The sequence below is a fragment of the Xiphias gladius genome, chromosome 3, assembly GCF_016859285.1.
Source record: "Xiphias gladius isolate SHS-SW01 ecotype Sanya breed wild chromosome 3, ASM1685928v1, whole genome shotgun sequence".
NCBI lineage: Eukaryota > Metazoa > Chordata > Actinopteri > Istiophoriformes > Xiphiidae > Xiphias > Xiphias gladius.
In genome coordinates, this window is record NC_053402.1 from 16,756,436 (window position 1) to 16,778,521 (window position 22,086).

Sequence of the window (22,086 nt, forward strand, 5' to 3'; positions counted from 1 at the left end):
GTCCGGCTCCTTTGTGACCTTTGACACTGAAAATCAGCACCCATTTGGAACTTGGGTGCATCTCGGAACCCTCCATAAAGCTTATTCTCGTTAGAAAACCAAAAAGAATAATAAAATGCTAACTGAAGATTTGCCTTTTGTTTTTACTTTGCATACATGTTCAGTAGTCCATCCCCTTTAAGATGGCAGCACACCCCGCCCCTTTAAGGCTCACTTTCGCAGTGTTGTCACATCAGGGGCTGCTGCACAGATTTTGCTTTTCTGTGATGACCGCGAAAAGTAAAGAGGCAACTTTTCAACAGTGTCTCACCACGAGCCAGCTAAAAATTTTTATTTATAATCGTTATTTTAGTTTTCCTTAATTTATTGTCGCAATGCCCGGTGCAAATTTCGCCTGCCTCCCCGCCGCCCTGCTCCTCTGGCTCCTGTCCTGCTGCGGTCCGGTCCGGGGGTACTTCGCGGAGGAGCGCTGGAACCCCGAGTCGCCGCTTCTCGCCCCCCGGGTCCTCGTCGCCCTCCTCTGCAGGAACTCCGAGCACTCTTTGCCGTTTTTCCTCGGTACCATTGAGCGCCTCAACTATCCCAAGGAGCGTATGGCTCTGTGGTAAGTTTTCTGCAGAAAGAATTGCTGCGTCTCTCGCCAAGAAGTACACTTAACGTCCCTGCTGCCGGCCGAGGTCTAAAAATATTCATATTTTTAACCAAGGTTACTTCCTAAAAATAACTACGTTGCGTAAAACTGTATTGCTGAGTGCACATCAGAGTTATTTTCTTTGATTTTTTTTGGGGGGGGGGCAAGAAGGGGTGGAGCCGCAGAGAACAGCAGGGTAATAATGGATGGGAACAACGTAGCCAAGTTGTGTTGCGCAGGGTACATTCCGGGTTTAAAAAAAAAAAAAAAAAAAAATGTCCCTCAAATCTCAACAAGCAGGACACAACGAAGAACCGACGCCGAGTGCAGACACCGGGTATTCGCGTTCAGCAGCCCGAGGTCGCACGTCTGGTCGCGGCTCGTCGGAGTAGCCATGCGTTGAGCTGTATACGTGGAGCTGACGGGACTTGTGCGGCCACGAGGGGAGCTGTGGGATTTTGTTGTCCAAATCCCGGCAGAGTGAAGTATTGATGTTTCTGCACTTTCCACCGTCCCTTACACACACACACACACACACACACGTTTTAGGCCACTTCCAGTCTTCTGACTGACTGCACTGTGTTTTGGCACTGTGAAGGACATTGGGTGTAATTTCGTGTTCACCCCCTTACGACGGAGTGTAGAGGATGAACGTGACAACAGGACAATTTTCTCGTTTGACCCGGGACAGGCCAACCTCGATTAGTCGCTCTACGCGCCGAGTGATTATGCAGCATTACGGCTCACCTATACTCATTATACACTCACACCTGATTCTATAGGCCCCTTTTCCTGACCTGACACGATTGCACCTTTTATCTGTCATCGGTGACAAAACCTAACCCTCCAGGGCAATTACCTCGTGGCTGTGCAAGTCGATGTCCCCGACCATGTAAACGTCTGTCTACTATTTTAGGGCAAAAGCTGGGGGAAAGCGAGAGGGAGGCGTTTCTCACTTAATAACTCAACAACATGCTCCAACAGCCCACCCACGCTTATGGGCTCAGAGCTCTGAGCAGTTTCCATGACTGCCTAGAGGGCTCGAAGAGGTATGCCTTTCACTCACCGACTTGATGAACAGGTTTCACTCCATTAATGGGCTTTATGTGAGTGAAATTGTACAATACATTGTACAGCGTATCCTTTTTTTTGTTTTGTTTTTTTTGTTTGTGGGTCAAAAACAATCTTCTGTAAATATGTTCTAGGTAGGGACAGTTATGTTTTGCGAGCACATGAAGCTAAATCTGGGAAATGCAAACATTTGTGTGATGTTGTAAGCACCGCTTGTGTGCTCTTTGCTGAAGCCTTTCTGCAGCTGCTCGTAAGCGTGCCAAAGCCCCAGAATCACAACTGGCGAGACTGTCCTCTAAATCTTCGGTGTCTGCAATTAGCCCTGCGTTTCTGCCTCACTGGAGCAACGGTAGAGCAGATGTAAGCGAAACACTGCTTGCGGATGTGTGCTCGGAGTGCCAGTGGTGCAGGGTTCAAAACTATGCTTCTAACAAAATATTTATTTGAGCTGTACAAGAGGTGGAAGGGTCAGTGTGATTCAGAGTTTGAGGATGGATTCTGAGGAAGGATGGACGGTGGGGAGGGAAGAAGTGGTCTAGCAAGGAGCTGCAGTGTTCTCACAGATCTTTGTGAAATCTTTCAAGAGAATCCTCCCTAGCTGTCATTCACATTGTTAAAACACAAACACGGCTGAGATTAGAGCAGATGTTCTCTTTGCAGCAAAAGACTTTTGACCTACAATACACTATATGGCTTAAAGCAAGGAATGCTGTGGATGTTGTGTTGTGGCAAGATTTCTCACTTTCTTGATAGAGGGATTCGTGCAGACGGAAGGGCCAAGATTGACGCGTGGGTTGTTTCATTCTTCTGCGGAATTAGATCGTACATGCAAGGCGTCTGACCTCGGTTCATTTGCTTCGCACATGGCTTCAGCCGGTTAGCAGTATTTCCTTCTCTTCCTAGCTACGGCAGTCCAAAGTTATATAGTTATAAGGTTCTGTAATTCCTTTTCCCTAATATGGCCTCAATGTAAAATTCCTTAAAATTTATAATCTGCCCTAAAAATAATATCAACCAAATATACAGTGTTTTTCTTTCGTGATGGTGGTATCATTATCACTTGCGTCTGTTCCCACAGCTGTAGACAATGAGCTCACGTAGAGTAAACACAGGACTATTGTCATTTGAGTATTGGTATCCTCTTTCAAATTTCGTCTCAGCGTGAATCCGGCACCAGGGCTACATTCAGCCACTGTTACTGTCACACCCTCCGATGTTGAATGCGCTTCATTCCAATCATTTATATTTGTTGTCTATTGACAGGGTAGCAACCGATCATAATGAGGACAACACCACAGCCATTCTGCGTGACTGGCTTGTCAAGGTGCAGAAATTTTACCACAATGTGGAATGGAGGCCAAAAGAGGAACCCAGGTGGGTAATTTTCCCGTGAAAGTTTTCGATGCTGACAAGGTTCACAGAGCCAATAAAATCAGTCTAAATGTCCAGTGGTCCCTTGCAGACGTTATGCCGATGAAGATGGTCCAAAGCAGTGGACAGACCTCCGTTATGAGCATGTCATGAAGCTTCGGCAAGTAGCACTGGAGTCAGCTCGCGAGATGTGGGCGGACTACTTTATGGTAGGTCAACAAAACTGATCATTACAGGCACAAAAAAGCACAGTAACACTGAAAACGTTTCCATTTTAAGAACAGTCTATCTACCCAGACTATCTTTATTGTTCAGTAATAGCAGCGGAAGGATAAGTACAGAGTTAAGTCCAAGGCACCATCACAATTGTACTTTAAGCACCGGGAATGGTGTTGAAAATCTACCCGCTTATATTTTTCGGCGCCTCACGGTTAAAGTTTATCTGCTCTGTGTCATCTGGATCCATACACTGACAATAAACTCGACTCAACATTAACCGTATCTTAAAATGCAGCTTTGTGTGCATTTCTATTTATTCCCCAGCTCAGCCCACTTTGTCTAGCTTCAGTGGGGTATAATTTTGATGCTGAGCACATCCAGAATTGCAATTATTTTGTGCTACAAAAATATGGAAACTCTCGTAGCCTTCTCCTTCGAAAACAGATATATGCAAGGTTTTTTTTACCGTCCCAGTTTTAGTGCAACATTGAACCTTCAGGAACTGTTCAACATTTCTTCTGAAGATGTCTGAGTCAGTTTATGGTATGCCACACATTCACTATTGCCAAACATAATTTACAGTTCATCTTCTCTTCTTCGTGTAGTTGGTGGACTGTGATAACCTCCTCACCAATCCCAACGTGCTCTGGAAGCTCATGAAAGAGAATAAAACCATTATCGCTCCGATGCTTGAATCCCGTGCGGCCTATTCAAACTTTTGGTGTGGAATGACCTCGCAGGTACTTTGGTGATGATTGGGTGCACATGACTGTTAATGTCAGGTATTTTCAGAGAGCTCGGTTGCTTTAATGTATGCTCTCCAATCCTCTCTGAACTCAACTGTCAAACAACGTGGCTTCTTCAGGGTTACTATAGGCGCACCCCTGCCTACATACCCATGAGGAAGCAGGTGCGTAGGGGCTGTTTTGCTGTGCCCATGGTCCACTCCACCTTCCTGATAGACCTCAGGAAAGAGGCATCCAGGCAGCTGGCCTTTCACCCACCGCACCCAGATTACAGCTGGGCTTTTGATGACATCATTGTGTTTGCCTTCTCTGCTCGGATGGCAGGTATCATACCATTCAGTGTTTAAATCAAAAATAATGTTACACATTTGTCTTGAACCTTTTAACCTAAATGGTGTAACTTTAGATTGAGAAAGCAAATCCATCTACTTCTCTCTGCAGATGTTCAAATGTTCGTATGTAACAAAGAGACCTATGGTTACTTCCCTGTGCCCCTTCGATCCCATAATACTTTGCAAGATGAAACTGACAGCTTCATGCACTCCCTGCTGGAGGTTAATGGTGAGTAGCTTCCAGTCAGACTGAAGGCTTTACTTTCGATCCAACTTCCTTTTTTTTCCAACGGCTTTGAATCTATTTTCTAATCTCTGCTGCTTCCTCTAATGACAACTTTCGGCATAGTTTTCTGTGTATCGTTTATACCATTTCTGCATCCATCTTCCCCCTCCCTGTGTAGTGCGAAATTCCCCAGTGATGCCTTCCAAATACATACGCGTTCCTAGAAAACAACCTGACAAACTGGGCTTTGATGAGGTGAGTAAAGAGTGATGTGAAGATGGAAGCTGCAAAAATGGCCCTCTGTCCACTTCTGTGCTGAATGCTTCCCACTGCTGTTAGAAATCTGTAATTGCACTGACTGGCTCTTTCTGTTGCCCCATGTGCAGGTGTTCATGATAAACTTGCAGAGGCGGACTGACCGCCGAGATCGTATGCTGAGGACATTGTACGAGCAGGAGATTGCTTGTAAGATCATTGCAGCTGTAGATGGAAAGTAAGTTTGTTGTGTTTACTGAATACTTTACACTTATTCAGTACCTGGTAATCACACTCGGCCGCCCTTTCTCATTACCCCTTTGTGAAATTTGTTATTCTCTCTGTTTCAGAGCGATGAATGTCAGTGAAATTCATGCCCTGGGCATCCACATGCTCCCTGGATACAGTGACCCCTATCACGGGCGCCCACTGACAAAAGGAGAGCTGGGATGCTTCCTGTCCCACTATAAAATCTGGAAAGAGGTGAACCCTAGAAGCCAAGCATTTGAACACTTGTGAACCAGACGGATGGTTGATTTATTGATAAATCCGTCTCTGGCCTTAGGTTGTGGAGCGGCGCCTCTACACCTCTCTTGTGATTGAAGACGACCTGCGCTTCGAGATCTTCTTCAAACGTCGCTTGATGAACTTGATGAGTGAGGTGAAGGATGAAGGACTGGACTGGGATCTCATGTGAGTTTGTACTTCATTAATCTTTCATTTTACCTTGATTCCCCTAAGTTTGCAATTGCTTCTCACTTGTCCTTTCTATTTCTTTCTTATAGTTATATCGGTCGGAAGAGAATGCAAGTGGATCACCCAGAGAAAGCCGTGCCTAATATACACAATTTAGTGGAAGCAGACTATTCATATTGGACACTAGGTTATATGATATCATTACAAGGTGCTGAGAAGCTTTTGAAAGCAGAACCACTAAAGAGGATTTTGCCAGTGGATGAGTTTCTTCCTATCATGTACAATAAACATCCCGTGTAAGTGTTTGTACCCTACCTTGTACACGCATACACACATAACACATACTTCTGCTCAGGAGAGTTCCCTTTTTTTTTCTGTTTAGCTTTACATTATCTTCTCCTACACAGATCTGATTATATGGAACAGTTTGAAACCAGGGACCTGAAGGCTTTTTCCGCAGAGCCTCTTCTGGTGTATCCGACGCACTACACGGGCGACCCAGGCTACATCAGCGACACTGAGACCTCCACAGTGTGGGACAATGACAAGGTCCGTACGGACTGGGACAGAGCGCGCTCAGGAAAAACTCAGGAGCAGGCTGAGATCAGCACTGAGGCCCAGAACTCAGATGTACTACAGTCCCCTTTGGACAGTACAGCACGGGACGAGCTATGAGAGGAGCTGAACAAGAACCTTGGAAAAATTCAGAGGTGCATAGGGCAAACTACCTTAGTTTTTTAATCATGTTTCATCTTTGATACTTTTGATTTTGCATCACAGTAGGGATGTGACATCAGAGTTTGTAGAAAGATTTAATTTATCCAGATGGGACAAGTTAAAAAGGGATCAGGTGTGTCTTATGTTTACCGTCATGTTGTCCATTTGTAGTTTTTACTTGATAAAGGCACTAGACTTGCCATTTGGAATGGCATTTGCAGTACCCATTCTCTGTCTGTCATACAGAAATTAACGTATATTAGCAAAGAATGCAATTGGACAGTTTCATTTTCAGTCACTGGGCAGTTAGCTTTGTCCTAATTTGACATTACACTGTGAAATGCTTTTTTAAATAGGTTTCTCGAGCCTACAAATGAATAAGTCATTAACCGTACTGTGTCACTGAACAAAATCAAGACTTGACGGAAGCATTCATGTCCTACATCAACCAGTATCATTCTAAATTCATTGGTCTCTGCTGTCAAAAGTCAGGGAGGAGAAATATCTGCATGTCTTTTTTTTTTTTTTTTCTTTTAATCTTTAGTATTTTCTCTTTGTACATTTCATATTGCTGTGTTTTGAATAATCATTAGCCAAGGCTTAAATGCTTGCAGCAGATCCTTGCCAGAGCAACAAAACAGGCAAGAAACAGTTGCTGTCAACTCAGAATCACTCAGAATAGATTTACAGAACCATTGTAAAATATATGCCAACGCAAGTCCCTATTCCTGTGTCTCTTGTCACCACAAATGGATTGTATCCACCAACCAGCTCTTGACAGGGTTATAGGTGAGACAAACCACTATACACACCTCAGAATTGATGGTTTGGGCGGAACATGGTTATATATGCCCTCTAGTTCCCTCAGAAAGAACCCACCCAACCACATCCAAACATACATCGGCTTCTCCATCTCTTAATCATTCACAGTTAAATCTGAGTTTGAGCATTTAGTGTTAGCAAGACTTGATAAAAGGCCCTTACAAAAGAGAACGTGTGAAGTTTGGGTCATATTGCTTGTACATATTTATTCTGTCGTCGTTTCTGCCTTACATGGCTACACCAAATCTCCCTAGAAGTTGATTTCTTCAAGGTATTAATGGGAGGTATTCATCTGCTGATTTTGCACAGAAATGTTAGTGGTGCATTGTGCCAACAAAAAATAAAATGTTTTATTTTTAAAAAAGTTTAATTTTTTTGTTGCTGTCGGTGTAAAGAAATTCCTGTGTTGGTTTGGCCAGTTTAACTTACGACAGCTTACTGCTGTAGCCAGTAACAGAATAGTGTGAACAGACAAAAGGCATGAGGAACCCCTTCAGTTAACGCAACTTAATGCTTTAGAAAAAAATGTGCGCTTTATGACAGAAATTTTGGTGCATTATTGTGGCAGAGCTTTAGTATTATAAGTGGGATGCCACTGGTTACAGTAACTATTTATTGAGACCTCATTTACACCTTATGTTTACTGTGAACTGAATGGGGATCTCCCAAAACAGCGATGAACCATTTTTTTCATTTGTACCTAATTCATTAGTGTCACAGAGAAACCCACTGGGTACACTGGCCACTGACACTCTGCTTCAACCGGTAAGAACCAAGCTGAAAATAAAACCAACTGGAGGACATTTTGCCGTATGTTTGGTCTTAGACGACCATGCTGTAACAATTAATACTAAGCAGGGTTTAGACATTATCAAAAGGTATCTAGGATTGTTCAAATGAAGCCAAATGGCGTAGCTTAATTTGACACCTCAGTAATTCCTTTTGAAGTCCCCTTCAACCAAGTACTCACTGCAAAGATTAAGTGGGTGGCACAATGAGAAATGAACAAATGAGAATGAACTCCTTTGTTCATTAAGTGAAGACTTTACCGAATGATGTGTTCTGATGTTGTTTAGTATCAGCTATCTCGTTACCTCAGTGCCCGCCAGTATCAAGGTCAAATATCTGGGGTATGTCAAAACACACATCGTCTAAACTGTTTGCACTTGGACGTTACCCACAACAAGCCACTGAGATCAGAAATGTTTCTTATAAAGACAACACAATCTAAGCACAGTGGCACCGTCTCACTATGTATAGTGCAATGGCGTGGGTGGGGCCTACAAGTGACAGAAAAATACACTTCCTCTTCCTATGGTGATGAAAATATTGGCCAACCTCTGCTCTACCAGAGGAAGACCGTTTTGAGAGCACGAACGGGCAGCAAGCTCAGAGCCGCATGCTAATAGTTTACCATAAGTGTCTCGGTGCATGGACACACTGCCGTGCAGATTTCCTGCCCCTTCAACTGCACCGTTTCTTATTGTGTCATGTAGTGTGACCTTACGGGTAGATGATGTGTGAGTGGTGTTGGTAGGGATTCGCTGCTGGGGTCATAGTGCAGAAATGGAAGAAGATCAGGTGCCAAACAAGGATTCCTCTCAACCCACAGGTGAGCACAAAGAACGTGATGTTTTGAGGTAATTTTTGGTGTCTGACAGGGGGTTTATGGTGCTGTGTGCACCCTCCTAGTCAAAGGAGGACTGGTGAACTTCCTGAACTCTGTCTTCGTTTTGACACATTCTTGTTCTGTCTTTTTTGAGTGACTTCTGTATTTTTATTTAACAGGATATGCATGACTTTAATCTTTGCAAAAAAGTGAAGAATAGGATATTAACCTAAGATATCACTGTGATTGCTGTGATGGTTGGTAAAACTTCTCATCTAACTAGACATTATTTCATTATGCTCAAAAGTTCCTATTCAGGAACTTACTACAATATGACTTAAATTTGCGAATGGAAATTTTTTTGCGGTCACTAAAAAAACTGCAATTATACAACAAATAAAACTGTCAAGGGCTTGTCTGTGATTAAGCGGGATTTGACTGGAAAACTTTGTGTTTGGCTTTGCTCAAACATCTTACTTGACTCTCAGTTGTCATTCTCACACTGAAACACTGCTGGTGTGAAAAACAAGGACTTTATGTTCAATATGGGACGTGAAACACATTGCGAGCAGGATGTGGTTGACCAAAATGGAGATGTCTTCGAGAGAGAGACTGCTTTTTCTCATTCGTTGCATCTGGTTGGAACCTTTTTTTGCATGCCCCAAGGCATTGGGAGTTAATTATTGTGAGTAAAGTAGGTTGAGGTTTTGTAATCAAAATGCACCACATTGTTCCTCAATTCTAGTTCATATTCAGTCAAAGGACTATTTCTCTCAGTAAAAGTAAAGGAAATGCCAATTAATATGACTCAAGTTTGATTTCTCTTAAAGTGTATTATTATGTCTTACATCAGGCTTTTAGATGCTGCCTTTTGTTAAGCAGCTAAGTAGCAATGCATTGGTTTATTCACAATTCCAACCTACATATTTTGGTTTGTCTTGTGCCATTATAAAAGAGAAGAAAACATCATTTGGGGATGAAGTAACACCTCCAGGAGGTTTGATAAAATCATTAAAGACTCTGGTTTGGCCTTTTTTTTTTTTATATATACACTTGGTGTCAGCATGTCCTTGTGGTCTGTGTTTGGTGGTGAGAATAACATTTAAGGATCTCAAACCTGCAGTGGTGCTCTGTTTGACATAAAGTAAATTGTGAGACCATCTTATTATTTTATGTATCTTAGGTTTTCCGTTTTTCATTTCAGATGCGAAGAAGGTGTATTATAAATCTGAAACCAAGCGATACAGTGAGATCTTCAGAGATTTCGATAATCTTGATTTATCTTTAATCTCTTCGTAAGTATTATACATTTACAAGTGATGCTACCACGTGTTTGTCTTGTCTCTTACATCGCACTCCTTGTTCATTTTGATCTGAATACTGTGACGGAAAATCACAGTGGTTAGTGACAGTATAGTTTCCTATGATCAGCAAAGCTTACAGCCTCTGTCAATCAAGAGGCTGTAAGCTTTGCTGATCGTAGGAAACTATACAGGATGAAACTACTCAGATTTACTGTATTTATCAACTCCATAAGCCATAAATTATCATCCGAACTCAGCCAGCTATGCATGATCTCTCAGTATAGATTTCTCCAAAAAAGATTGATCAGCACCCTTTTCAGTAAAATTGTGTCTCTCTTAATCTAAGCCAATTTTATGACAACCACTGAAACCACTGGCGACGGCTCCTTTTCTGGGAGGATATCTGCTCAAACATCACAGCATTTCTCTGACGTGACATTGACACCAAACAAACAATATGTGTGAATATTGCAAAGTAGACGTATGTAACGCTTATATATAAATGTACTTGACTCTAAAATGTACTTAAGGAATTTTTGCGTGATACTGGTGAGCCCAACAACATGTGCAGTTAGTGTGTTACCTACATCTGTCTGGCAGTCAAGCATGTGGAAAAAAATTGCTGCAGGTAAATGGAGTGTTTGTATATAGTGTGTTCGGCGACAAACCCTGGGCCTTAATCGGGTATTGCTATTTGACAGTGTGTCTCTCTCTAATTACGTTCTTTCTGTGTTCAGTGCAGGGGAGGATCTACTGGGAGACACTGACTCACAGTCAATCTCAGAATCCATCCCTGCAGAAAACGCAGAGCTCACAGACCAACATGATGTGTCTGTAAGGGATCAATACCTAGTTATTAAAATCAGTACAAGAAATACTTATGTTTGTTGGTAATGTTGATGTTTATGTCAAAGTTTATCTCCGATTATGTTGATGAAATTACCGATTTCATTGTGTTTTGACAGGATTAGTGATGCTTTTATAGAGTAAGGATCGTTTTTTTTTCCCACAGAGTGAAGACACATTTTGTCCACAGATACGCCCTGAAGCCAATGAAGTAGATGGAAACCCATCAGGTATGATTTGTGTGTGTGAGAGAGAGGTATATAGGCGTGTGTGGGCTCTGTATTGTGTGTCAGTGTAGGTCCAGATGAGTTGAGTTAAACTTGTTGTAGTGGGGATTGTCACTGGTTTAATCAACCTGCTTACGTTAATGTAGACCATGCTGTGACTGACAACCGACATCCCAGCAGATCCTTAGTGACGATGTACAGGAGCTGGGGTCAGTCCGTGACCTGTGACACTTAATAGAGTATCCTCCTCAGTCTTTGCTTGTTTTCTTATAATTAGCCATGAGTTGTAATTGCCGTGCTGTAACAAGATTAGGATAAATGGAAAGGATTAAAGCAGGAGACAGCTGCTCTCAGTTTTTACCTTGGACACAGGGGGAAGACAGAGGGGTCTGAGGAAAGAGGGGGTGTCGGTATTATGCAGGCAAAGGCAGTAAATATCGGGGAGATGGAGAAAAAGACTAGACTCACAACCTCAGTGTGACACAGACTAGAGGTCAGAGTATACAGTCAGAGATTAAGAATTACAGAGACAGATAGTTTTTAATAAGACAGTGGAAATAAAGGAGTAGAAGGAGCTAGCCAATTGCCAACTGAGTCTTGCAGCACAGAAACTCTTCTCATATCAGACTGTAAATGGGTCTTTTTAATGTCTTCTTTTGGCTTCAAATCCAATCTTCACGTGTTGAAAGATGGTCACTAAAGCTGATATGCCACTTAATGTAATTCCTGATATCACTCTGCAAGGAGATCAGTGATTCTGCATATGGGCACATTTCATGTCATTTAACCAACACACATTACCAGGAAATGCTCTTTGGCAATTTGGTTTCATGCGTTCCTATTGGTTGGGGTTGGATACCGGGCCCCAACCCCCCCTGCTCGGTCACACACCAGGAGGTAAACCTCAGTCAATGCCCCTGTAAAGCCTGTCACTCCGCAATCTGGACCTGACTAGGATAATCCCCAATCCAAGTGCTGGAAGCCATGGCCATGAGGCAGCACAGATTCTGCTTAGAGGCTGATTCCTGAAAGTGCTCAGAGCTCGCCCTAAAACAACACAGAGAGGAAAGGCTAAGAGAGGTCAACCTCGGCACACAATCTGGCCAAAACTCCATCATCCTTCTGGAATTGCCTGTACTTTCTTGTGGATTTTGCTTGAAGACAAAGAAGAAAAATATCACCTTGTTCGGATACCACTCTAACTGGATTTGCCATCCGTGTAAAATGAGCAGTCCATAGTAAAAGCTGCACGTCTGAGTTAGGAGCTTGAGAGAGACGTTGTTGCGCTCATTCTGGCAATGCGTTCTTGCTCGGTTAAGAAGAAAACCTGGCTGAATGCTTGGAATTGCAGTGTGGTCCAATAGAAGAAGTGAAAGTTCCTAAACTGCATCTGTGTGCTAACCTTTGACTACAGGAGAAAAATTAAGACGTGTTTTAATAGATTTTAACTATGACATTGATTCTGTGGAAAAGAGAAAGTGGCGTGTTGTGTGTTTGAGAGAACCACTTGATTGTCACTCATGCCTCATCCGCCCTATCTTGGTGTGAGTCATAGAGGAAGAACCAGAGAGGTTGTCATATCAACACCCTGTCTGCCTGACCACAGCTGTGACACGGTCTCTGACACTGCACACTGGCACTGCGCAGCGTTTGTAACTCTGCTCTCACAGCGCGGCTGATAGCTGACCAGAAGTGAACAGGTGTGGGAGGGAGGGGCTGGGCAGAGAGAGGAAGAGGGGTCAGGAGGGAAGTTTATTTAGCTAAAGCTGTTCGTCTTTGTTCCATAGAAAACCCTCCTCTCTCAGGTCACATCCCCATTTTTGTCAACTGTGAGACTTAGGACTGATAAAAGGAGTTTTGTGCCAACCGATAACAGTGTACATCAATTGTGCTTGCACGCAAGAGATGCATACATGGTACTGAGATCAACTGGAAACCACAGGACCTTTATTCGGAGGAGCAGCTATGACTTGCCGTATGCAGTCATTGTTTCCTATTTTGGGTTCGTGTAAACCTTTTTTTTTTTTTTAAAGTGACTTTTGATCATGTTGTCTGATAAAGTGTGGGAGCTGTGGGTCGTCACTCTATAGCAGATAGATGTCTCTTTGAGGCTGGGGGCCGTTTGAGTCCTCCAGGAGAGACAAGCTGTGGGGTGTAGTCCAATTGACACTGTGAGATCCCTGGGTACAGCTCCAAGTCTGTGGAGCCTGCAGTGATGCTGATGTACTCCCTCTCAGCCCAGGAAGCAGACCTGGCCCTCTGTCGCTGTGAGGATGGAGTGGAGACGGCGCTGCAGTACACCAAGATGTGGTGCCGCTATGCCAAAGACCTACTTGCCTGGATGGAGAAGAGGATCAGCTTGGGTAAGTGCACGGGCAGCTGAGAAAAGGAAATAGTAGCGTAACATGCAAATTATTGTCATAACGTCTGTGGTGTCTCTATCAAGGCACGTGTGCCTGCCAAGGCAATGCTTTTCAATATAAACTGCACACAAAAGCAGAGATAGATAGGGTACTTACAAGATGCAAAATTTACTGTCTCTACATTACAGAGTCCAGAGCATGAAAATAATTTAATCCAATATGCAGGTACTAGTCTTATAAATATACCAACATTTATTTGTTTAAAGGTTTGGGCTATTTATCATTCTGTATAAGTAGGTGTGATTTTTTTTTTTTTTTTTAATTTATTTCCAAATGGTTTCTTATGGACTATTGACAGAATTTCTAAATTTTTAACTATTATAAGAGCTAGAAACATGGCGAAAAGTCTCACACACATTCCTAGAAAAGTTATACTTAGACATTGCTACGGTAGTCAGCAGGCCTCAGAAGAGCAGAGCGGCCATCGTAAAGGTACAATAGTACAGGCATGTTTGATGGTTGACTAGTACGGTGAGCAACCTGCCATAACATGGCCTGACTATACTATTTCACTCCGTGAGGATGTCTGTGGGTGGTGCAGTCACCGCAGTGAGCTACACACTACAGACACAGAGAGAAAGGATTAGAGGGCAGATTAGCTGGCTAGAAGAGGGTAATAAAGGAGATAGGGTGCCTTTCGCGTGCACAGACAGTGATTACCTCGGTATCAGCCTGCACAGGTGCCCAGTGTCAAGACTGGGATGCCAGACCTGCAAGTCTATTGGCAGTAGTCAAAATATAGAGGCGATTTCCCCAGCTCAGCTGTTTAAGGAGCAGTGTTGGGCAATAGCAACAGGTGAGTAATGCTGGGTGGGGCTCAGCCCCCCAACTACTGTGGATTACAAACAGTAGAGCAACAATGTGAGATCTCTAATAGCAACAGTACAGTGTCCATTTTTAAAAGAGCAGTCGGATCAAGAACTACTGTCGGAGTGGTGCTTGAATCAGGTTATGATCTGTACTGCTGATTATCTACAGACCATTTCCCAGTTTCAGACATAAACATTGAAAATAACTGGGTCTGTGTTCATTTCCTGTTGTGGTTCTTGCTAATACCGACAGCTGACACAAAATGCAGACCAAAGCTGTTTTTAAGTAAATCGGTTCCACAGACGAGGTCAAAATGGACACAGACCACATCCACGTTCGTGTCCTGCCTGACCTCCAGGAGGTTTGATGAGCATTTCAGTGAATGTCCGGGTTATCTGAAATGACATAGAGGCCAGGTGATATCACGGAGTTGGTAAAAAGTGGCGCTCCAAGCATCGTATTGAGGCTACACACTAAAAACAATCCTCAATATTGTGGTTTCAGTCAGTCCACAGTCCAATTCTGCTTGTCTTCATGTACAGTATCTTGTGAATAAGTTAGCTGAAGAAAAAAACTTAACAAGAATTTTTGTTTACAGAGCAAGAATTTGCAAAAAATGTGATGAAGACAGCTGAAGGAGCAAAAGCCAATGTGACGCAGCAGGTACAGCTTTGTTTATTGGATGTGTACCAAAGGAGATGTTCTACTGATTATCTTATCATGCGTTACTGGAATTGATTGTTACAGAAGAATTCTGTTTGTGACATTTGATCTCTCTCAAGTCTCTAAAGTTGTTCTTGCCTGTGTAGGAAATGATGCCTCTACAGTACATCTACACCATGGCGCTACAGCAAGACATCAGTAACAGTGTGACCTCTAAAAAGACTTCTGAAATGCTACAAAACCGCTGTTACCAAGTACAGAAAACCACACAAACACACACACACAAACAGACACACAAAGTGTGCGTTTTGGAAAATCTCTGTCTTTTAAAGTCAGGTGTATAGCTATGAGTTTCTGTTTAATCCAGTATCTCTGTCCCAAAGGGCTTGGCTGCCAAGAGGAATGAGATTGACAAGTGGCGCAGAGAGTTTAAGGAGCAGTGGGCAAGACAGCAAAGGAGGATGGTAAGTGAATTTAGAATCTTTTTTGTGACTGAAGTTGAGCTCAGTTTATTGCACTGCCAAAACTAATTTTATCAATTTGAAGACATTGCAACTGACTGGATGTGTGAACAAGCATCCAAAGCAAAATATAAACCTCTGTGAAAGAATGATCCGTCTGTTATGACCTTGTTGATACCTATAAAAGTCATGTTAGACTGTGCACGGCACACACAGTAACATCAAACTGATCCCTGTTTTCCTACCTCTGTGTATTATCAGAATGAAGCAGTGACAGCTTTTAAAAAGGCTCGGCAGCAATACTTCCAACGCTGTGATGAGCTAGAGAAGGCTAAAGCTCTCTCTGCTAAAGCTGTAGACGACACCGTTGTAATCAAAACATTGGATAAGAGGAGGAAGTCTAAGGATGAAGCCCAGGCTAAGGTGAATGTCCCCTTAATGCACTGCATTGGTATAACCCGTAGAAATGCATTTCTAGTACAGTTTAGCACAGAAAACATATTGTATATTTGAGGTTTGCTCATAGTGTGTTTATGCTGTTTCACAATAAAATGTAAGAAAAATTATAGACATTTGGGGATGTACAGCAGCTCTCAGGTCTTCCCTCTGTCTCCTCCAGGTGATGGAGGCAGAGCTTCTGTACAGACAGTCTGTGAGTGATGCCGGGATCCAACAAGATGAGTTAGTGAAGGTCAAAGAGAGAATTATTACTCACATTCGCAAGCTCATCTGTCAGGGAGACACTGTGCTCAAAGAGGTTGGTATGGAATCAGGGATACTCAACATTTGTCTTCCTGCCAGAATCCTTCTGGACAGGTTGTTCAGTGCAGCAGTCTTAAAGCATATACGGTATTTACTGCATACATAGGATAGTTGGTAGGAAAGCCATTTTTTTTTTTTTTTTTAGTTACTAACTCAATCTCAGTGGCTTGGGGCACTGATTTTACTGCTTTGTCCCCTCTCTGCATCAGGCCACCGTCAACATGTTTTACTACCAGCGGCAGCAGACAGAGCCTATTCCCCTTGGCTACCACAACCTGGAGCTGACGTGCAGGTCCCTGGAGCCTGGTGAGCCCTACCTGCTCTACGTCCTCAGCAAGCGCCGCCTCGAGCAACCGCTCCAATTCTTCACCTTCCAGGAGTATGTTCCGCAGGGCAAAGGGTATAATAAACTTTTCCCTTGTTCGTATTTGCCAGGATGTTTTATTTCAATCAATTCAAAAGGCTATGAAAGCAGAAAAATTGTTTAATATTTTTTATGTACTTACACTAACATTTTAGTCATTAAAAATGTTGCATAATCCTTTTTATTTGAAAGGAACAAACGAAAAACCAGCAATATCAGCTCCCTGCAGGACTCTTCACCTATGACAGATGACATCCCTTACAGAAGACCCAGCGACGGCAGTGAGGACTCCTCAGGATTGCATATATGACTATACTAACAGAAAAATTCTCCACTTAAATTTAATTTGTGCTTTTTTTTGTGTGTTTCGGTGTACTTTAGGGAAGACAGGGTTCAGTGACAGCGAGAATATTGGAGGCAGTTTGGAATCTCTGTCCAGCCCAGGTAAGCACAAGCCTTTGTTGGTTTGACATAACTTTTCTTTCACATGCATATGACAACCTTGCAAAGATAAAAATGTTTGATTTCCCGCCTCCTGTCTCTCTGCTCTATGGGAATGCAAAATCGAAGCTCCCGGTAATAGGAGGCTGCCTAAAACCGCATCCAGTTTGACACTTTCATCGGACGACCTGGACGAAGAATTAGGTTTGTTGCTCCCTTTTTATGCCTCTATAAACAGAATAGCTCTGAGGAGTTCTTAAACTACCCCGCCACGGGGATTAAACCGCGTGATTCAATCCTCTCCATCTCCCTACAGAGTACACTGATGGTCAGCCAATCAAAGTGCGCACGCTTTCACGAGCTGCACTGACGCACCGACTCCGGAAGATGAAGAGCAAAATGGCCAAATGCAAGCAGTGTGACACCTACATTGTTGTCAGTGGAGTCGAATGTGAGGAGGTAAGAGACCAAATGGCAGAGATATAAAGAAACAGGGAACTTTGGGAAGAACAGCAGCTTGGACGAACGTGTGTACGACATGAAGGGTTTGGGTAAGGTTGTTAATGTAATCTCCTGTTCCTTCACTGCACCTTCAGTGTGGGCTGGCTTTGCACAGGAAGTGCATGGAGGTGTGCCAGCTAGAGTGCGAGCACAGGAAAGGGACCGTGTTCGGATCGGACCTGGCTCTGATGCCGCGCGACAGGCCAGATGAAGTGCCCTTCGTTGTGCTGCGCTGCACATCTGAGATTGAGAGTCGCGCTCTATCACTCCAGGTACTATTTCCCGTATCACAGTGAAGAAAGTATAGAGGCTTTCAAGTGTTAGCTATGGTATAATGACTGTTTTCTGCTTTTTTTTTTTTTTTTTCCTTCTGAGGGGGTGTATCGTGTGAGTGGGTCCAAGCCTCGCATCCAGAAGCTCTGTCAGGCCTTTGAGATGCAAAAGGAGCAGGTGGACCTCTCTGACCTCTCACCGCATGACATCACCTCAATCCTTAAGCACTTCTTCAAGGAGGTACAGGGGTCACAGCCACATGAACTTCACTGAATTAAATAGGCAGATTATATGAGGAGTTAATGTTAAGAGGAAAATTCTGACGATTTCTCTCTGATCTCACTGCGTAATCTCAATATTATCTCTTCCAGCTCCCAGAGCCCTTACTAACCTTTGACCTGTACAATGATTTCATTGCCGTGGGAAAGACCATTCAGCATCCGGGTGAAAGGGAGACGACAGCAGACACTAATGAGATAATGGACATTATTCACAACCTCCAAAGTCTACTCCAGAAACTTCCTCCGTATTGCTACAGAACTTTGCAGCATCTGATGTCTCACCTGCAAAAGTGAGCGTGCGGCTGGGTTACAAACCTCTCATTTATCCAAGAGATTAGAATACATTTATTTAAGGTTCCACCGTAGCATGAACTTCCCTTTGGCTAAGATATCGAACTTTTCCTGAGCCATCCTTGAATTTGTCTGCTCTCTGTCTTCACAGAGTTTCAGAGAACCAGGAGAACAAGATGTCCCCTAGCAATTTGGGCATTGTGTTTGGGCCAACGCTGATGCGCCCTCTCGTGTCCACGGACATGTCAATGATTGCCCTGCTGGAGACCAGTTACCAGGCTGTACTTGTTGAGTTCCTCATCACACACCACGACACAGTTTTTGGCCTTCAGCGGAGACCCGGTACACCCCCTCCCCCAGTCCCCACTGCCCCTCTTCCAGACACCCCTCCCCGAGCTTCCTGTCACCTGGATGGGGATGTAAACACCGGCCCGGAACATGACAACTCCTCCAGAGATCGCCCACGGTCACTAGAAGTAAGTACCGCAGTGACAAAACATTCAGGACTTGGAATCGTGGCCTTCGCCTGACGGCCATTTGAGTTTTAAAACGGATAAGTAGCAGCGGCTTCGCATACACAAAGGCGCAGAGATAGTTTACACTGGAACTACTTTTCCTGATTAATTTACCAGTTGCTTTAAGAGCCTTAGCACCTGGCACCTTAACCTCACATTTATTCGGTCAGGATTGACACGCTGGACAGCTGCTGGGTTAGGGTCATTTCTACGGCTCTGCTTGCATGGACTCTGACCTGCATGGCTTTCTTTCAAGCTTTACACTGTGGGCATTTCACATCTTTTGCTTAAAAACAAACACTATTTACAGTGGCTGTACCAGATGGCTTAGGGGCACAAAAGTAAAATGATCTGTCCCTCTAGAGGGTTAAAAAGGAAGTTGACACTTAGAACTACATAATCTGACAGTTCGAAATGTCCTAAACAAGGTTTACATTTGTAAGTGATATATAATGGCCAGACTCGTCCCATCTAGTTGTTCATGGCCTTTTCCCCTAAGAATCACTATCACATACTGGAGTGTTGCACTATTTCAGGTTTAGATGTGGTCTGTGAATACTTGCAGAAATCCACCGCTCAATTTGTGTCATTCCAACAGAGTCGAACAATCAAGAGAGAGTCAAGCGAGGGTTATATATCTGACAAGTCTTCATCCAATGAGGCAGTGGACCAGCTCAGCCCTGAAGCCAATGGGAGAGCAGGTAGGCGGGGTGTAGTGATAGAGCAGTTACTCCTGAGTAGAATAGATGAAAAAAGTAATGTTAGACGTTAATCCTTAGTGTTGATGTCTTGGGTAGTTTATACTGTATATGTTGGGGTTTTTAGTGGTTGGTATAATGAGTTAAAGATCATTGTTTTGGCTCGTACCTTTGCTGTTCGAGGAAAACTTCTAATGAATCCTGCTGGTTGGTATTGGTATTACTCATACATCTCCCAAGTTGTTTGATTTATTTCTCACAGACAGGTGGTTTGTTCTAGTTCGCAGTTAGTTGGTATCTTCCTGAGCACCAGATACTGTGGCTGCAGAGTGCCTCGGGGTCCGTTGCAGTTCCTATTTTTCTTTTCACTTTGCATGTTTCCTCCACTTCTTTTTTTCATTAAGACTTCCTTTCCATTTTTTTTTCCCACTAATGCTATCTAGTTGCATTCATGTAAAACTGTCAGAGTCAGATTGTTTAGCTGTTGTTAGGAATTGTGTTAAGAGAATTGGGGAATTGATTTTGAATGATTATAACTACCATGTTGATAATTTGATGATTTCACCTCTGTTAGAGATTGTGGTGTTACTCTTGAGTCTTGGTTAAATTTTGACAACAAACTTACAAAGTAAGGAGAATTTATTTTTTGCTGCCCTGGAGGTCTGAGGTTTCCTCACTTCTTTGCTTGCTTTACTCTTGCTGTAGTTCCTAGGTGTTCTCTTCTTTGTGGCTTACAACAGCATGCAACTTCAAGGCTTCTAACCACAACTAAAAACATGACTATATCTACCTCAAATGTGGATTGATAGAATTAGTTTTAAAGTTATGTTAATCACTTTCAATTCAGTGCAGTCTGCTCTGAAGACCTTCCAGAAAAACTCTAACTATTGCTGAGTTTGTGTTCTGTGTTTGCTTTAACCCCCTGAGAACAATTTGCAGGGAAAGTCAAGTTTATTGAAATCGGTAACCTGTATTTCTAGTACTTTTATTAATGACCCACTCGTTCTCCCTCTTCTGCCCCAGTCCTGGCTATAAGAGGGGTGAGGACAGATCCTCGGGGTGAGACGGCAGGAGAACCATACTCTGATTTGGTGACCCAGCCACACTATCGCTTCACCAGACAGCCTGTGAAGTATCACCGGCATCATAACCCAGGGACCCAACTCTCCAACCCAGGTCATGCAGCCAGACAGCTCGCAGCCCCAGTGCCGGGCTGTCCGGGGAGCGCTGACAGCAGCCGCAGTTCCTCTCCAGAGCCGGGGATGCAAAGACCTTCCCAAAACTTAGATGTCCGCTGTGAGAACACTCACCAGCCCCACCAGTCCACCGTTGCCACAGAGAATAAAGTGGATCCCCCACTAAGCCCCGGCAAGGTTGCGCAGTACATGTTGGGACTGGACTCAACATTTACGTCACCTGCAACTGTGACGTCATCTGGTACCACAAAGGAATCCTCCCAGGAGGAGGCGGCTGCTTGTCCGGCTGATCTGAACAGAGTTCTGTCCAGTAACAGACAGAGCTCCGGGCAGAGTCGGGCTCTGTGTCACTCACCAAAGAAACTTCATGTCGAGCACAACCTGACCGCACCAGCCCAGAAGATCCTGTCTGGCCTGAAGCTGAGACGCAGCCACTCAGGGAAAGACGAGCAGCTCTTCGTCTGATGAAAGATACAAATCTCCCGACAGTTCGCCGGAATACATTCACACAAACACTGGAGATCCTCATTATCACTGTTATTGTGTGTATCGACTGGTCTAACTATGAACATTCAAGCAGTTATCAGGAAAAAAGTTACAAAATGATGGTTCAGTCGCCGAAACGTTGAATGCTTCAAACTTACATTTGAGTCACTCTTTAAAGAAACCGAGCTGAAAAGTCTGATGCTTACCGGGATGCCACAGCCTTATTACCACTAATCCTCTTTAAGATTTTGATCTGTTGACCATCCAGCTGTCTAATACCCACAAGGACAAGAGAGGTTCATGTATTTATATCAGTTTTTAATATGTCTAGTGCATTCAGGTGCAAACTAACACATATGTATCAAGTTTCTTCTTTGTTTGTCCCAAACAATCTATGAGGAAAATCCGCAAAATTCAAAGCCCATCAAGTGTTCGAGTGTTGTGTTTTTAAGATGATGTTGTTAGCTATTAGTTGCGTTTCTTAAAACTTTATAGGCTTCAGATGGAAAATTTTGTAGTACATGAACAACGATATGCTCTCATTGGTTTCATGGTTATCTTAACAGGTAGTTTTTAGTTTCATGCACCTTTCCTGTTTTAACACAAGGGGGCGGTATTCTCCCAGTGTGAAGGGAAAACATGCCAGACACAATAGTAGAAGGGCAATAAACCATTGATTTCTAATTACAAGTACAGTGTTTTGAAATGTCACTTTTCCTGTCACATCAACCTTCCTACATCAGCCTTTCCATCCCCGGACCTGTTTCCGTATAATGATGGTATAAAGTGAGTGAACATCTTCTGATGTCTAGACGGAATCATGGTTGACTGTTAACTGCTGTCATCTTC

General features: G+C 43.4%; 2 protein-coding genes across 4 annotated transcripts; both read left to right on the forward strand.

Moving 5' to 3' along the window:
- Positions 1 to 314: 314 nt before the first annotated feature.
- On the forward strand, positions 315 to 7,440 carry colgalt1a (collagen beta(1-O)galactosyltransferase 1a). 3 transcript variants are annotated; one of them, XM_040158672.1, is made up of 12 exons: positions 315 to 604; positions 2,966 to 3,076; positions 3,165 to 3,282; positions 3,898 to 4,032; positions 4,158 to 4,362; positions 4,480 to 4,599; positions 4,775 to 4,851; positions 4,983 to 5,089; positions 5,202 to 5,334; positions 5,417 to 5,544; positions 5,637 to 5,843; positions 5,955 to 7,440. In XM_040158672.1, exons 1-12 carry the CDS (start codon positions 375 to 377, stop codon positions 6,220 to 6,222), a joined length of 1,839 nt encoding a protein of 612 aa, XP_040014606.1. In that variant the 5' UTR covers positions 315 to 374; the 3' UTR covers positions 6,223 to 7,440. The 3 variants fall into 3 exon arrangements, with proteins under 3 accessions (XP_040014606.1, XP_040014614.1, XP_040014625.1); XM_040158680.1 differs by lacking the exon at positions 315 to 604 and adding an exon at positions 1,197 to 1,680; XM_040158691.1 differs by lacking the exon at positions 315 to 604 and adding an exon at positions 1,628 to 1,737.
- A 1,012-nt stretch (positions 7,441 to 8,452) lies between these two features.
- Positions 8,453 to 22,000, forward strand: LOC120806981 (GEM interacting protein). Its single transcript, XM_040158570.1, has 21 exons — positions 8,453 to 8,698; positions 9,900 to 9,990; positions 10,737 to 10,833; positions 11,012 to 11,075; positions 13,310 to 13,435; positions 14,904 to 14,968; positions 15,115 to 15,222; positions 15,352 to 15,432; positions 15,691 to 15,852; positions 16,049 to 16,186; positions 16,401 to 16,591; positions 16,748 to 16,836; positions 16,937 to 16,999; positions 17,126 to 17,200; positions 17,313 to 17,455; positions 17,593 to 17,769; positions 17,873 to 18,010; positions 18,142 to 18,341; positions 18,494 to 18,818; positions 19,456 to 19,558; positions 20,579 to 22,000. Exons 1-21 carry the CDS (start codon positions 8,653 to 8,655, stop codon positions 21,214 to 21,216), a joined length of 3,120 nt encoding a protein of 1,039 aa, XP_040014504.1. The 5' UTR covers positions 8,453 to 8,652; the 3' UTR covers positions 21,217 to 22,000.
- Positions 22,001 to 22,086: the final 86 nt, after the last annotated feature.